Genomic DNA, 13,877 nt, shown 5'->3' on the forward strand with positions numbered 1-13,877 from the left:
AACTTGTAAAAATTTATTGCAAGCGTGCCTTTGTGTAGAACAAAAATCGTAGTCACAAAGATAGGTCTTCACTTGAACCAAGGAGTCAGAAATACAGGTGGGAACTTCATTCGCGTGTCGAAGTCCACACATGCATTTCCTGAATGAGTACATATGTATAAAATTGATCTTAAAAACCAAATGGTAAAACAGCACTGCACGTTTAACCTACATTGACATTGCTGAACAGAATGTCTTTGTTTTTAATACACTCTGGGCAAGGAAATGGAAGCTTGCAACCGAACAGCAATCATTTGTGTGTGTCTGTTGTGAGCATAGCTGGAAAACACACAGGTAGTTGAATACACATTTTTAACACCACCACCACTACAATAGTGTTCTGTACAGTCATTTCATTTGATGGAATGTCAGTTGCAGAAAATGGAAGGTCCAACAGGTTTGTAGCAGGTAATATATAATTGGACTTGGCAGACCTTCCTTTCAGAGTATGCAGGGTTTCTCCCCTCTATGGTGGTGTTGCCTGTTCATGTAAGGTTGACTCCTGAGTTCTTGCTGCAATGCATCAACTGATGGTGTAGCAGCCTTGACTTTCTGGAATACAGAGATGGGATGGATTGAGATGGGCCTGTGTCATTTGCTTTGGAAAAACTACTTTTTGAGACTCTGTTGCCCAGGATCTCCTATGGACAGTTTGGGTAGGGACTGGGGGCTATAGTCAAACCAAGTAATTTTTCTAAGATTTGTTTAGATACGACTCATTTTACTAAACACTGGGGACTTTCTCCCCAATCTGAAGCTTCAACAACCAGGAAAATGGAGCAGTTTCAAAACCATAACAAGATAGGATTTCATATTTTTTTCAGATTTAAAGGAAGCCACTATTCAAATTTCTGCATTTGTTCATTTTAAGACTCCATTTTTATTAATATGTCATATATAGAGTTGTGCAAAATATGCCAATTAATTCTTCTTGGTATGGTAAATTCAATTTTTGCTACCAAGTTTACAAACTGATTTTTTTCAAATGTTCTAGCTGTTTCAGATTAAAAATGGGCACCACAAAAGCAATAAACACACTAAGCTGTAGATCAGAGTAGCTTGTTGCACAACACCTCCCATTAGCCCCAGCCAATGATCAAGGGTGGTAGAGTTGCAATCCTATGCGTCTGGGAAACATCACATATAAGTGGTCATAGTAGACCAGGTGTGGGAATCATGTGGTCCTCCAAATATTGCAGATTTGTAGGTTACCAACATCTAGAGTGGTTGACAAGTCATCCAATTGCTAGTAGCTTCACCACTACATCAATCATATAAACTGTGTAATTCTATCATGAAGGGTGAGGTCTTTGTTAACTTAATGCCTTAACAAAGACTCATTTGGAAATGTCCCTGAAAGATCATTCTGAGAACAAGTGCATAGTAGTTGAGTTTGATCATTCTCTGAATGACTGGTGTCTTCAGGATGCCTCTCCTTGGCATTCTAGGGAAATGGCACTCAGTACCCAGAGGCATGAAAGACTGGCTCTCTCCGCAGCCATTCCCTGAGCTGCTATTAGATATTTGCGAGTGTTGTCTTCGGTTCTGCATCCCACCTGTAACATCTCCCCTTTCCTAGCATGAAAATCTTGGAGAGACTACTACTGGAAGATCAAAAACTGCTTTGTAGTTCTTGCAACTTTCTGCTGTCATTTTCTTGAAGGAAACGAGTGTGGTAGCTCTGTATCTATTCTGAATAATGCTGGTTTGCTAAATACTTGAAACAGCCCAGCCTAGTCAACATGATGCGAAAGCACTGCATCATTCACTTAGATGAGGTTAATCCACTCTAGCCTAAATAGACATGACTGCAAATGTTTGCAGTAACAGACTGAGGAGAGTGATGTTTCTTTATACATAAAAGTTGCACCAGCTACTTCAATAGTAATTGAAGTTCTACTTCATGAAGAGTGATATGCAAACATACTCAGTGCTGGGATAACTGATTTTTCATCTAGTTCAGCAGAATGGCTGATGCCACATGCCTCTAAAAAGAGCATACCAAACCCCCTTGAGCAACAACAGATGCTCTGAAAAATGCAGATTGCCATAGAACTATGCCAGTGTCTACTGAGTCTGGTATCTTTACTGTGGGGCTACATGCCACTGAGGAGTCTCACTGAGGGTTTGCTGCCACAGCACCTGCCATAAAGCTGCTCATTCTTCATACCTGCCTGGGTAGCCATAATGCTCCAAGTCCAATGTTTTAAAATGCCTGGTATTTTTGAACACTTGGACTGGTCATAAGTAGAGAGAAAGAGGCATGCTAAACAACGAGGCTGACTTGAGGGCCTTTGGCCTTCTAGCTTTTATGAACTACAGTTCCCATGCCCCCTTGCCATAGGCCATGCCGTGCATGCCCTAGGAAAGCTGTGGGTCAAAAGGTCCCCTATCCATATTTATGGAAGGACACAAGCAGTCAGGATTAAGCACCATATATACTAATGTATACGTCAAATATTTTTGACAACTAATAAACCCCAAAAATGTAGATGACATATTCATGGGTCAGTGCTAGAAATTGATGTTCTCAGCCACTGTGGGTGTCTGAAGCAGGGCAGAATGGTGGTGGTCATTTTGAATAGGGACTTCGTGTATAAATCCCATGAGATTTGCAGAGACTACCAGAATCTTATATTAAAAATGTCCTTTGCCATTCAGCTCTGCTTCAGGTGCCCCAAACGGGTTACTGCTAAATGCTGCTTGGGCCAAAAAAAGGAGGCGATGAAACAGAGAAGGAGGAATGGCTGCATTTCTTTCACTGGTTTGGGCAAGCAAGGAAAAAATATTCCTCCCTCTGCCGCTTATCATTGCCTTCATGCTGGGTCTCTAATAGAGGCATGTTGTTTTCTTTCCTCTTCTTCACCGTCTCATTCTTTTTTCCCATATGTATTTCTTTCCTTTTCTGCATTTGTCTTTCTGTCTGCATTTTAAGATCAGTGGTACAATTTACACAATGCAACCCCTCAAATAAACAAATCCTCTCTTTCTCTTCAGCACTTCCTAAGAATGTTCCCTCTATACATTTTAAAAGGTTCGGTGGGAAACTGTGTATCATATGCCATTAAGCTTTTGCAAAATTCATTATTTTGGCCTCAAAACCTGCTTTTAACTTATATATAAGGTCAACCTATACATGACTACTCAAGGTGGACTATAAACTCACACTGTCACTCTAATGTGCACCATGGTATATTAGTTCCAATTCACCCCAGTCCTTTTTCTGCTTCTGCTATGGAGTTACGTAACTGTAACTTTTACTGGATATGTATGTTGCACACCCTCTCATTTCTATTCTTGCAGGATCAATCTTGCTTACAAATGTGCACTGCTCCAACAGAATTTGTGCCATTATTTGGAAAGGAAATATCCCTTTGTACAACAAAATGGCACTGATTCCCCAGGAAAATGCATTTTGCACCAGGGTAACTGAAGAAAACTGTGTTCCATTCCTACAAACAAGATGTAAGTTAGTTTGATAGGCAAAATTGCATATTGTCAGTCCTTTAAAAAAAAACCTGAGTGGGAATGTCTCACAACTTTTGTTTTAGCTTTTTGTTTTTGTTGTAATCTGAAAAGGCATGGCATGGCAAGGAATGAGAACACAAGGCAGGAGAGAAGATGCAGTGCATTCCCTGGAAGCCCCCTCCAGCCCTGGGTCTAAACGGAATTAGCCGTTGAATTATGAAAACTACATTGAGAGTGGAGTTGGGAACATTTAACACTCTTGCTTAGAAGCTCCATAAAACCCAATTCTAAATAAACAAAAATAGCATGGAACTCTTAACTATTAATGAAAATACTATGTGTTTGCTGGTTATGTAGCCTTTTGATGCTAAACTCTTTGAAATCACTATATTTTGTTCAGCTCTGCATAGGAACTGTCAATCTGCTAGACCATTTAAATTAAGTCAATTCCCTTTAAAGCCAGAATGATACCAGGGTAGCACACAGAGATAAAGATGTGCACATTTTTCAGAGTGTTTCTGCAATAGTTTTTGCATGTTTTCCTGCCTGATGTTGGTATTAGGGCAGCCACCTCCTGTCCTTATGCTTCTAGCAGAACAGCTGCTTCATCTATGGCTGCAAGGCTAGTTTATCTCTTTTTGATTTTACAGCTGATCCTCTTATAGTTGCTCCAAGTTGTATAAGGGCTGGACTATATCCTAATTAAGCTTTGGCAGCACAGATCTATTGTACAATTTTGGATAAATGTTGTGAGTAGATGTAAAACTGAGTTTGGATTCGCTGTCCATCAGCCCCCAACAACAGATCCACTGGGCGCCCCATATTTTAGAGAGCTGATCTTTGCTTCTCGGTAGTTGGAGGCTCCGCAGGTGTAAGGTGGCCTTTAATATGCAAGACACGTGGCCTGTATGCCTCAGTAAGTGCATATATTACAGCCCAGTTCCCATCCATTTCCCTCAATGCAGTGAATTGCTCTCTTGCTGAAGGTAGTTGACATTTCAGAAATGCTTCATTGCTGGGCATGCTCTCCAGCTGATTGATCAATGTTTTAGGTTAGCCTTTCTGTATTCTGGGTTCATCAAGATGGCATGCTATATCCCTCAGAATAGACTGTGAAGCTCAGTATCTGCTGCTGGCTTTGCCCTCTCTTTCCTTAATGGTGATCCCATCCTTCTGATTCATCCCTGATTTTGGAAGTTATCTGAGGAAGAGGTATTGTACTTTATGGGTAATGAATTAAATAATCTTAAAAGTATAGCTTTTACAATAATTTAGTGCCAGGAGAAGTTATGTCATGGGACTACAACTTCCCGAACTCCTCAGCCAGCTTGGCTCCTAAAGTGGAAAAAAAAAGGAATTTGTTCAAGCTCTGACTGGCAGGCATTATAGAAGCTCAAAATGCAGAAATGGTGGTGCCTTTGATCTTGATTTGCAACTGAAACCTACTGAAACTTGTACCTAGGGAAGCATATATAGAATATAGAATAGCTTCTCAGTAGTTGACAGGTCAATGGCGATCAGAGGCCAACATGGGAACATCAGTTAAAGGCCCTATAAAATGCACACTTTTAAGTCACTGTCTTTCAACAGAACTTTTGAAATATCTAACTGCATAGATCAGTCATATATGAAAGTGAAATAATGATCTCCCCAAAAAAATTAAACAGTGCAGGAAAACTGCACAAAGGAACTGGGGCTTCTAAAATGGCACATATTAACAAAAGAAAAGAACAGTAACTAGGGAGTATAGCTACAGAGATGATCCCAGGAAAAGAAAATAAGAGAGTTCTATGTTAACAGAATTGTCAAGCAAGTAAACAGGGAGACATAAAAAGGTATAGGAGTCCCCAGTGAATATTTGTAGTTATTTCCTAAAATTAAAAGAACAACAGTATAAATATTTTTCACAGATGCTTAGCTCTAGTGAGTAGTGCCTAATGTTATACTCTAAAATAAGCCACTTTATGGCCTGCTTAACAATATACTGCAGCACAACATTTGGGAAAATAAGGTACACTGCATGGACAGCATGGACCGCTCTCTTAACCTGGATTTTATTGGACCAACACGCTCATGATATTATTGTATCTGAAATGAAATTGTAGTCCATCACATTGGAAGGTGCCACGTTGATGAAGGCTGACACTGGGTGTGACGCTTATAGAACATGGTCCTTAAAGGTCTTGCAGGCAGTGTGGCAGATTATAATACACAAAGGCCTGGGTCCAGCACTAGTCATGGGCATCAGGTTGCACGGAGTGATTGGTGGGGAAAGATGTTGCCAAGCTGCATCTCAAGATACTTCAAACCACATCAGTAGAGCCTGAATTAAGATTCAGGGTGGGAGGGCATTGTCAAATTTTGATAGTACAGATCTGGCAACAGCAATAGCACCGGGCTGCCTGGCATAGATGTGGGCGAAACATCAGGAGAGAATACTTCTGGAACATGGCCATACAGCCCGGAAAACACACAACAACCCTGTGATCCCGGCCATGAAAGCCTTCAACAACACAGCGATAGCACCAATGGCTAATTGGGAGCAGGGGAATTGGCAAATAACTAAAGGGACATCAGGTTTATGTGCCACATGCTATTATTCCTGGCACTATGTTTTGCGGGTATATGAAGACTTGGGTGCCAATCCAAAAGCCAGGAATAAGATGACGTAGCTATCTTGCTGACACAACAGTTTGCAATGATAGTCAACAGAACACCATGCAATATGCTTGCAATGCAATGGGGGCAGTGCAAAAGCTGGGGATATTTTTTTGGCCAGACACAGAGCATCCCCAGGTTTCTACTGCATACTGTTCTGGACTACCACTGCCTCATGAGCTTTGTTGAACCCATTCAATTCCCCTCTCCTTATGCTGTCATCAACATGAGTAAAATGTTCTGCAAAGTGTTGTACTGTTGCTCTTCATGACCACTGTACAGCAACCATGCTGCCTGCTCCACTTCACAATGGTCTGGAAGATGCTCCCCTCCTGGGAATGCAACCCTTGTGCAATACCACAGTTCTAAAGTATGCAAACCTAAGTGGGCTTACAATGTTCTACATTCCAAAAAGGATGCCAGCCTGTATTTCCTTTGTCTAGAGTCAATGACATGTTTGTACTGAGATCAGCTAATAAGGCTTCCTACGTACAACAACCTTATATATAAGTAAGCATCATCTCCCATTAAAAGTTCCTGCCAAGTTGCATAATTTTCATTGTGCACAAATACTTCATACAAGAATATGGTTCCAGGCTGTGTGGTGATATGGATGTTACAATATTTTGAATGTGATGTGTGATCTCTGAGGAAAACTTCAGAGACGGTTCATCAAGCATCAGTATATCAATAGATAATGATTTAATTGTATTGGTTATATTTTGTTTGCTTTTTGGTCCATGCTGTGGTAAAATGTTTGCCACACATGCTGTGGCTACAAAATGTTTGCTGCAAAAAAATTAGCAGGATTTCCAAAACAATAGGCCAGAATGGGGCAAAAGAGCCATTTGGAAAAGTAGCATCAATGCGGAGGCTGCAGCACAATTTTAAGATAGCCATCAGACTCAAGGTATCCATCACTGCAGAAAATGAACACTGCAATTCATTCATACCTAAAATTCTTACATTTGCTGTGTTTACTTTCCCTTGATAACTTTCCTAGCCCCTTTCTTAATTAAATTATATATAAATTAAATTCTTTCAGATGTCTACACCCTATTTCTAAATGTTTCATTGAGGCTTTAAATTACTGCAATGCTAGAAATTGGATGATTAGAGGAACACTTCACTGGTGGGACAGAATCTGTATGGGGAGCAATGCCTTCATTTCTTCCATCTGTCACTATGTTCCTGTATTCACCAGCAAGATCAAATCCATTGTTCACATACAGTATGACTAAATGATAACAATGTAAGACACACTGAAAATGTGTTCTTAAGCAGCTCTAGAAATGCTAAATTTCCTTCAGAAAGTGTTGACATTAAAAAAAGAACCAAAAAAAAAAGAACCTGCCATAACACCTTTTCAGCTTCTATATGTGTTCTGTTCCAATAGAAAACTGTGTTTGTCAATATGTTAATATGGCTCAGATTTAACTAGACAAGTCTTTGATTTCTCTCTAGTGTCAGAGGCTGCGATCATGGTTGAGGAAATGGGACAGGAGGAATGAAATTCTCAAGGTCTGGACCTCTGAAGGGTGTGTTTACTGGGGGGGGGGGGGTGCTTGAACAATGAAAAAACAAACTATACATTAGAAAACAAATGTTGGTATCACAACAGTCCAGAAAGTGGCTATAATGCTGGTTGCTAAATTCAAGGAGTGGGCCTGAGTATGCATCTAGTTTTGGTCCTTGGCTCAGCTCTCAGTAGTAGCCCTCCACATGCTTCTGACATACACCTTCCACCAACCTTAACTGGGAAAGTCAGCAGCAAGATTCTGTGAGTTGTAGTCAAAAACATTACAGGGATGTTTTTAATAGAATACTACTCGGTTATCAATAAAGTTCCATGATGTAGCCCTTTCTGTTTTAGTTTAATGTTCTAAAGATCAGCCCAAATGTACAGTTAGAGAAGGAACAGCATTTCTCACTAACAAGCAACATTCATGATAGCTGCTTTACACGTTCAACTGAATGCCACAGAAAAGTGAGGGGAGCACATAAATGGATATCCTCACATTAAGCTCTTTGATTGAGTTGTGAATCTAAGCTGTCATTTATGACGTAGTGATAGAAGAACACTTCATTCAATGTGCAGGTTTCCTTTTTTCCTTTGCCTGTCTTCTCCCTGAAAATAGTCTGCCATTGGGCGGTGGTTCTCATGACCTATGAACATGCCCTATTACAGTGTTTACTTAGAAGAAGAACACTTTTAATATTGCTTCTTTCATATTGCCAACTTAGCCTTAAAAACAAAACCAACCTAACCTATGATAACACATTTTAGTATTATGAGTAGACATACCTTCTAACCAGTCCTATAGAATATCCCAGGTGTGCAGATACAAAACATGTTTCTATTGGTGGACTATTATTTCCTGTAAATTAAAGCATTAAATTAAAAATGCCCAGCAAATTGGTCCTAACTTTAGAAAGTGTCAGGGTTGAGGAAGAAAGAGAAAATGGGAGAAATTGCACATTGTTATTATGAACGCAACCCACAGATGCTGTCACATGATAATGACATAATGTCCTACAAGTACTACATGAATGGAAAATAAATAAATGGGCAGTATATTCTTATTGGTGCTGAGAAAAAGCAGTAGGAAAACCACTTTACTGTCTAGTATACCCACATTCTATGGTGACTTTGCTTGCTTGCTTGCTTACATACAACAATATTCTGCAATAAGGCAAATAGGACTCTGAATCTGCTTGCTTGTGTTGTGAAACTCCTGATTAGGTTTGCACAGAGAATACAGCACACAAGCTATAGGGGGATCATTGGATTGGGGCATCTGTGTTTATACAACCCTCAGGAGAAACGAACATTCAGCTGACATTAAAAAAATAATCGAAACTCAGATTAACTTTTGTAGTTCTCACACTATGTCATAGGATTCATATTTGAGAAAGTAATGGGGCATGTTGTTACAATTAAATTATAATCTCATGTTCCTAATATGACATCACTGAAGTCAACCCCAAAGCTTGCATTGACTTCAGAGGTGGCAACATGACTTTAGTTTGGATTGGTAAGCTCCTCCAGCTTCTGACCACTCATTTATATAAAAAAATTGCTTTCATTTACCACTATGATCCAAAAGCACTGCAAGAAAATAAAATCTTCATCAACCCACTAAGACTTTGTTGCCGTTGCCTAACAATAGGCTTGCAAAATAGATTTATACATTTTTCAATATTTTTTCTGCCAAAGACGACTTGGTGACCCCCCTCCCCAGGTGCTGAACATTCACAGCCACAAGACAGCACATCTCACTTGATAATGTGTGTTGATCACACTATCCAAATTCGAATATGCACTGCCCAGTCTCAACTGTCAAGCTGTGTTAGTGTAGGGGGGAATGGGGGAGGAAAGGGGGCTCACACAACAACTAACACCCTGTTTGACAAATAGTATTAAGAAATAGCTACGAACATAAATTCACTTCTAATGCACAAGTGCCCACGGTGCGTTCATATGTGCAGCTTTCAGATGGTGCTCGCACCAGAGCCCTCTGAATATCAAGTGGGCTTTTGTCAAAAACCCCAAACACTCGAATGGCTTCCCTGGTCATTTTGTGATGCTCCTTATTTTGGCATTTCAGAATCTTCTTCTCCTCAGTCTCCTTCTCTTCCACTCTCCCATCCTAACCTAAGCCATCAGGAACGATCCATCAATGACAAGGTGAAGTATCCTCCAAGCCTAGCAGCTCTTTTACAAGTCTCTCGCCGAACTGCACTCGGCTGTATTTTCTCACATGGTAGGCATCGGACATTTTGTACAAGATGTAGGCATTGTTGATGGCAATGCTGATGGCAAACCAGAAAACTTGTTGCCAGGTCTTGTTTGGTTTATGAGAAATGAAGTACCTGGAAACAGCAAAAAGAGAAACAGGGAAACATGGTCCATAAAACATTTCTGAGACAAGAAAGGGGCCATGCATCTTAAAAATGAGAAGATGCAACAGTCAAGAAATAATGGTATCTTTTAAATCTTAGATGTGATGCTACATACGCTCTGTCCCTTCTGATTTCAGGCACATTTGTGTTTTCTACAAAACAGCAGTGGCAAAATCATTGTGAAATATTGCCATTGGAATTGAGGCAACTGTAGATGCTCCAAATAAAGGCAATGCCTATTTTCCTATACCAGCATTTTGTTACTCAAATGTTGCAAGAAACATAAATATGGCAGATCTGGATTAACTTTCTGTAGCAATCAGATGCTTAACTCAAGTGGCTCTTCTTAACCTATACCATCCTTGAAGAGTTATACACAAAGAGCAGGGACTCTTTTTTTCTATGCAGGGCCACTGATATATTGGAAATGTACAGAATAGCAAGTCTGTTCAAATTTCATTGAGAATAATGACTCTCTGAGAACCATTTGGTGGAAAAAGAAGTTTGAAAAAGAAACAAACATTTCTGTTTGAAGCACTAGTCCTGTTAGCAGGCATCCTCCTTCATGTCTTTCAAACTTCTGTTGCATCCCAGAGCCATGGGGGTACCTGCAGCTTTCAGCACTAGAGTTACAACATATATTGATATACCTGATGTATAATAACTAATAAATAAAAGAAGAATTTTGGCATTCAAAGAGAAGGGGCAAGTAAAATAAATATGCAAGTTCAAGGTATAAATGATCTGCAATGTCTTAACTCTCTGCAATGCTAGAAATTTGGGAATAGGAGGGAAATTTCATTGGAAGATGAAATTTTATAGACAATATCCTTATTTTGCCCCCTTGGATAGCTATATACCTTTCTCTTAGGCCTCCTAGGAGTCCTCAAAGGCTAGTGCGGCACATCTAGTTATAGATGGACATGTTTCTACTATTCCCCTGATCCCTACCACCAGTATATGGGAGGGAAGTCGCAGGACTTAAAAGGGGGATTGGGGAGAGTTTGGTTATTGTACAATATTAATAGCGACTTCTGACTTCCACAATGACCAAAAAATTACTTATGCCACTGTAACTTGGATTTACATTCATGCAAGTCATTAATAGCATGCCAGCCATGAGTCTTCATAGACTGTAGCCCATGTATCAATAAACAATAATACACAAAATCCCGTTGTTAGGGATAAATACAATTATTAATCCCAACTAGATAAGAACTGTTGGCTCAGTGAGAACTTGGCACACTAACATATATGTAAGTTCTACTTGCTGATTCAATGTCTTTTTCCTGATTGGGATGAATAATTGGATTTATTTTTAAAAGGTACTACAAGAATGGGTTGCTGTGAGTTTTCCAGGCTGTATGGTCGTGTTCCAGAAACATTTTCTCCTGGCCATACATCTTAGAAAACTCACAGCAACCCAGTGATTCCAGCCATGAAAACATTCGACAATGCACTGTACTACAGGAATATTTATTGAGTTCATTTGGGAAGATGATGGTTGTAATAGTTGACTTTACCACTATTTTTGTATTCTAGCGTTTTCCTAAGAATGTGTCTTTCAAATAGCTCCCCAATGAAATACCTACAGTGTTAACTATTCTGGGGTTCAATTGTGAAAAGATCTTCATAATGACCCCATAAAACAGTAGTCTCAATGAGGAAGACCTTGAGTTATTTTTGCCAAGTCCTTTCTCTCTCTTTTGACAGAGATTCAGGCCAAATGGCAGCTCCTCATATCCTGCCCAACCCTCTGTCCCACTTCCTAAGTGACAACTCATTGAAGTTTTTTTAAAGTTGAACAAATGCAGTGTGACTCCTGGTGCAATCTTTTCAGCTTAGGTCTTTTTATGTGAAACACTACTTTGCATTCTTATTGAAAAGGAAGTCTGTTGAATAGGGTTAAGGACAATGTTTCTTTTTTCTTTCAAAATGCATTTGTTCAATAATACAGGCAAATTCCTATTTTTTATCTGAAAAATAAGGCAACATACAAACATATCCATGGGAATATGTTCCAGGACACCCCATTGACAGCAGTGAACACTATATTTCAACTATACTTGGGCTAGAAGTATACCTCAGAAGTGCACTGAAGCACTTAAAGAAGCCCAAGGAAACTTCCAGGGAGGATTTTAAGAGTATGGATTAGTGAAACCATCAATACTGAGTCCATGGAAAATGGGCTCATACTGTATTTCTGAATAATCTCTCCTTTCAAAAGCTTTCTGGACCTAGGAAGTTGACATGTTAGTAGATTTTAACTTGGGGTAGAATCCTATCCCTGAAAAAGGGTCATCACAGAGCTGTATTCCCACACAGCTGAAGAAGCATGTGTTTCAAATCCTTGCTTTAGGGTGCCCCAAAAAGCTTATAGTAGCTCTTGTTGCAATAAGCTGACAATAAATCTGCAATCAATCACTTTCACACTGAAAGGAATAAAAAGATTGCCTAACAGAATGATAAGAAACACATGGTCTCTCCTGCTGTTGGACTGCAATTCCAACTATATACTTTGCCAGGGGTTATGGGGCTGATGAAAGCCACAGTCTAACAAATTCTGAAGGGCCATATATTCCTGAGCTAAATCCTAACTAGAAATTATCCTGGAAAACTGAAAGAGAAGGTCACTATGAAAGAAATCTCTAGCTGTTTCAAGTGGGCACAGCTGAGTTCACTTGACACTCCTGCTATTTTACAGTGCCAAATCTTCAGTTTGGGAGCCAGAAAAGCTTGCAAAGTGGCCAGCTGTCCTACAAGTTATATGCAGCATTTCCTTGCTCTAATTCCCCTCATACAGTTGGGAAATCAGTGGGTGAATTCAGGCCAAGACTGCCTTTCCCTTCCTAGCATTCTTAATTGAAGTGCTGATCCGTTTGTTGCTGGCCAGCTCCTGGACTGACGTGAAAAATGCTGTGCCGTGTTCCCATTGCCTTGTCCACAAGTCCTGGCTCTGCCCTACGACTGGTCCATGTTGCAAAGGATGGTGGCAGATAGCCATTGCTCAGTCAAGAAGGATTTCCTCTGTAAGTTGCAGTTTTGTCTTTGATATTTGGTACAATTGTACTTTTTCTATTTTTCTCCCCTTATGCTGTCTATTCCATACATATTTCTGGTGCCACAGCTCAGATGAAAGTATCACACTGTCTGGATCACTTCTCCTTAAAGTGTTGCCCATTGACAACTACTAGAAATAGGGTACCCACTGATGAACACTACAACAGGGTTTCTGACATGTTAGGTGGGAAAAATCCCTTCTGGTCTCCCACATCAGCTAGCTTAAGCACCACTAATCTAGAAGGCACGTCCTTATCAGACTGGCAGTACAGCGAGTCCTTGGTATCCACTGGGGTTTGGTTCTTAAGTCCTATTATATAGCACAGAAAAGGTATACCCTCAAACCACAGATAATGAACTTTGTTATGATTCTATCCAAGGAATCCTGGGACCTGTAGTTTGATCAGGTACTTACAATTCTCTGCTAGAGCATTCAAATGAACTGCAGAATTGCTATAACTGGAGAGCAAAGATATGTAGATACCGTTCATGTGACTGAAATCATTTTGGAATAGCCTGGAGGAAAAGTATCATTGGTCATATATAATCTAATCTAGAACCTGCCTAAATTATAGGGCCAAAAACATTTAGGAAATAGAGAATAATGCAACAATGCCTTATATAAAAACCAAAACAGTCTACAGGGACAATAGTTTGGAAGTCAGATAGTTAAGGTGCCCTAGATGTTCCCTGTCTTATTTATCTCTTTTGTACTCTTCTCTGATGCTGTGCTGCTTTGTTCTGCACCC

General features: G+C 39.9%; 1 protein-coding gene across 1 annotated transcript; it reads right to left on the minus strand.

Moving 5' to 3' along the window:
• Positions 1-8,020: 8,020 nt before the first annotated feature.
• Positions 8,021-10,038, minus strand: LOC134294929 (piggyBac transposable element-derived protein 5-like; the record flags this gene model as incomplete). Its single annotated transcript, XM_062966818.1, is given in 1 exon segment — positions 8,021-10,038. A coding segment is annotated over 1 exon segment (196 nt), but the record flags the coding sequence as incomplete, so codon positions are not given.
• Positions 10,039-13,877: the final 3,839 nt, after the last annotated feature.

The sequence above is a fragment of the Anolis carolinensis genome, unplaced genomic scaffold (genome assembly GCF_035594765.1).
Source record: "Anolis carolinensis isolate JA03-04 unplaced genomic scaffold, rAnoCar3.1.pri scaffold_32, whole genome shotgun sequence".
In the NCBI taxonomy this organism is placed as follows: Eukaryota; Metazoa; Chordata; class Lepidosauria; order Squamata; family Dactyloidae; genus Anolis; species Anolis carolinensis.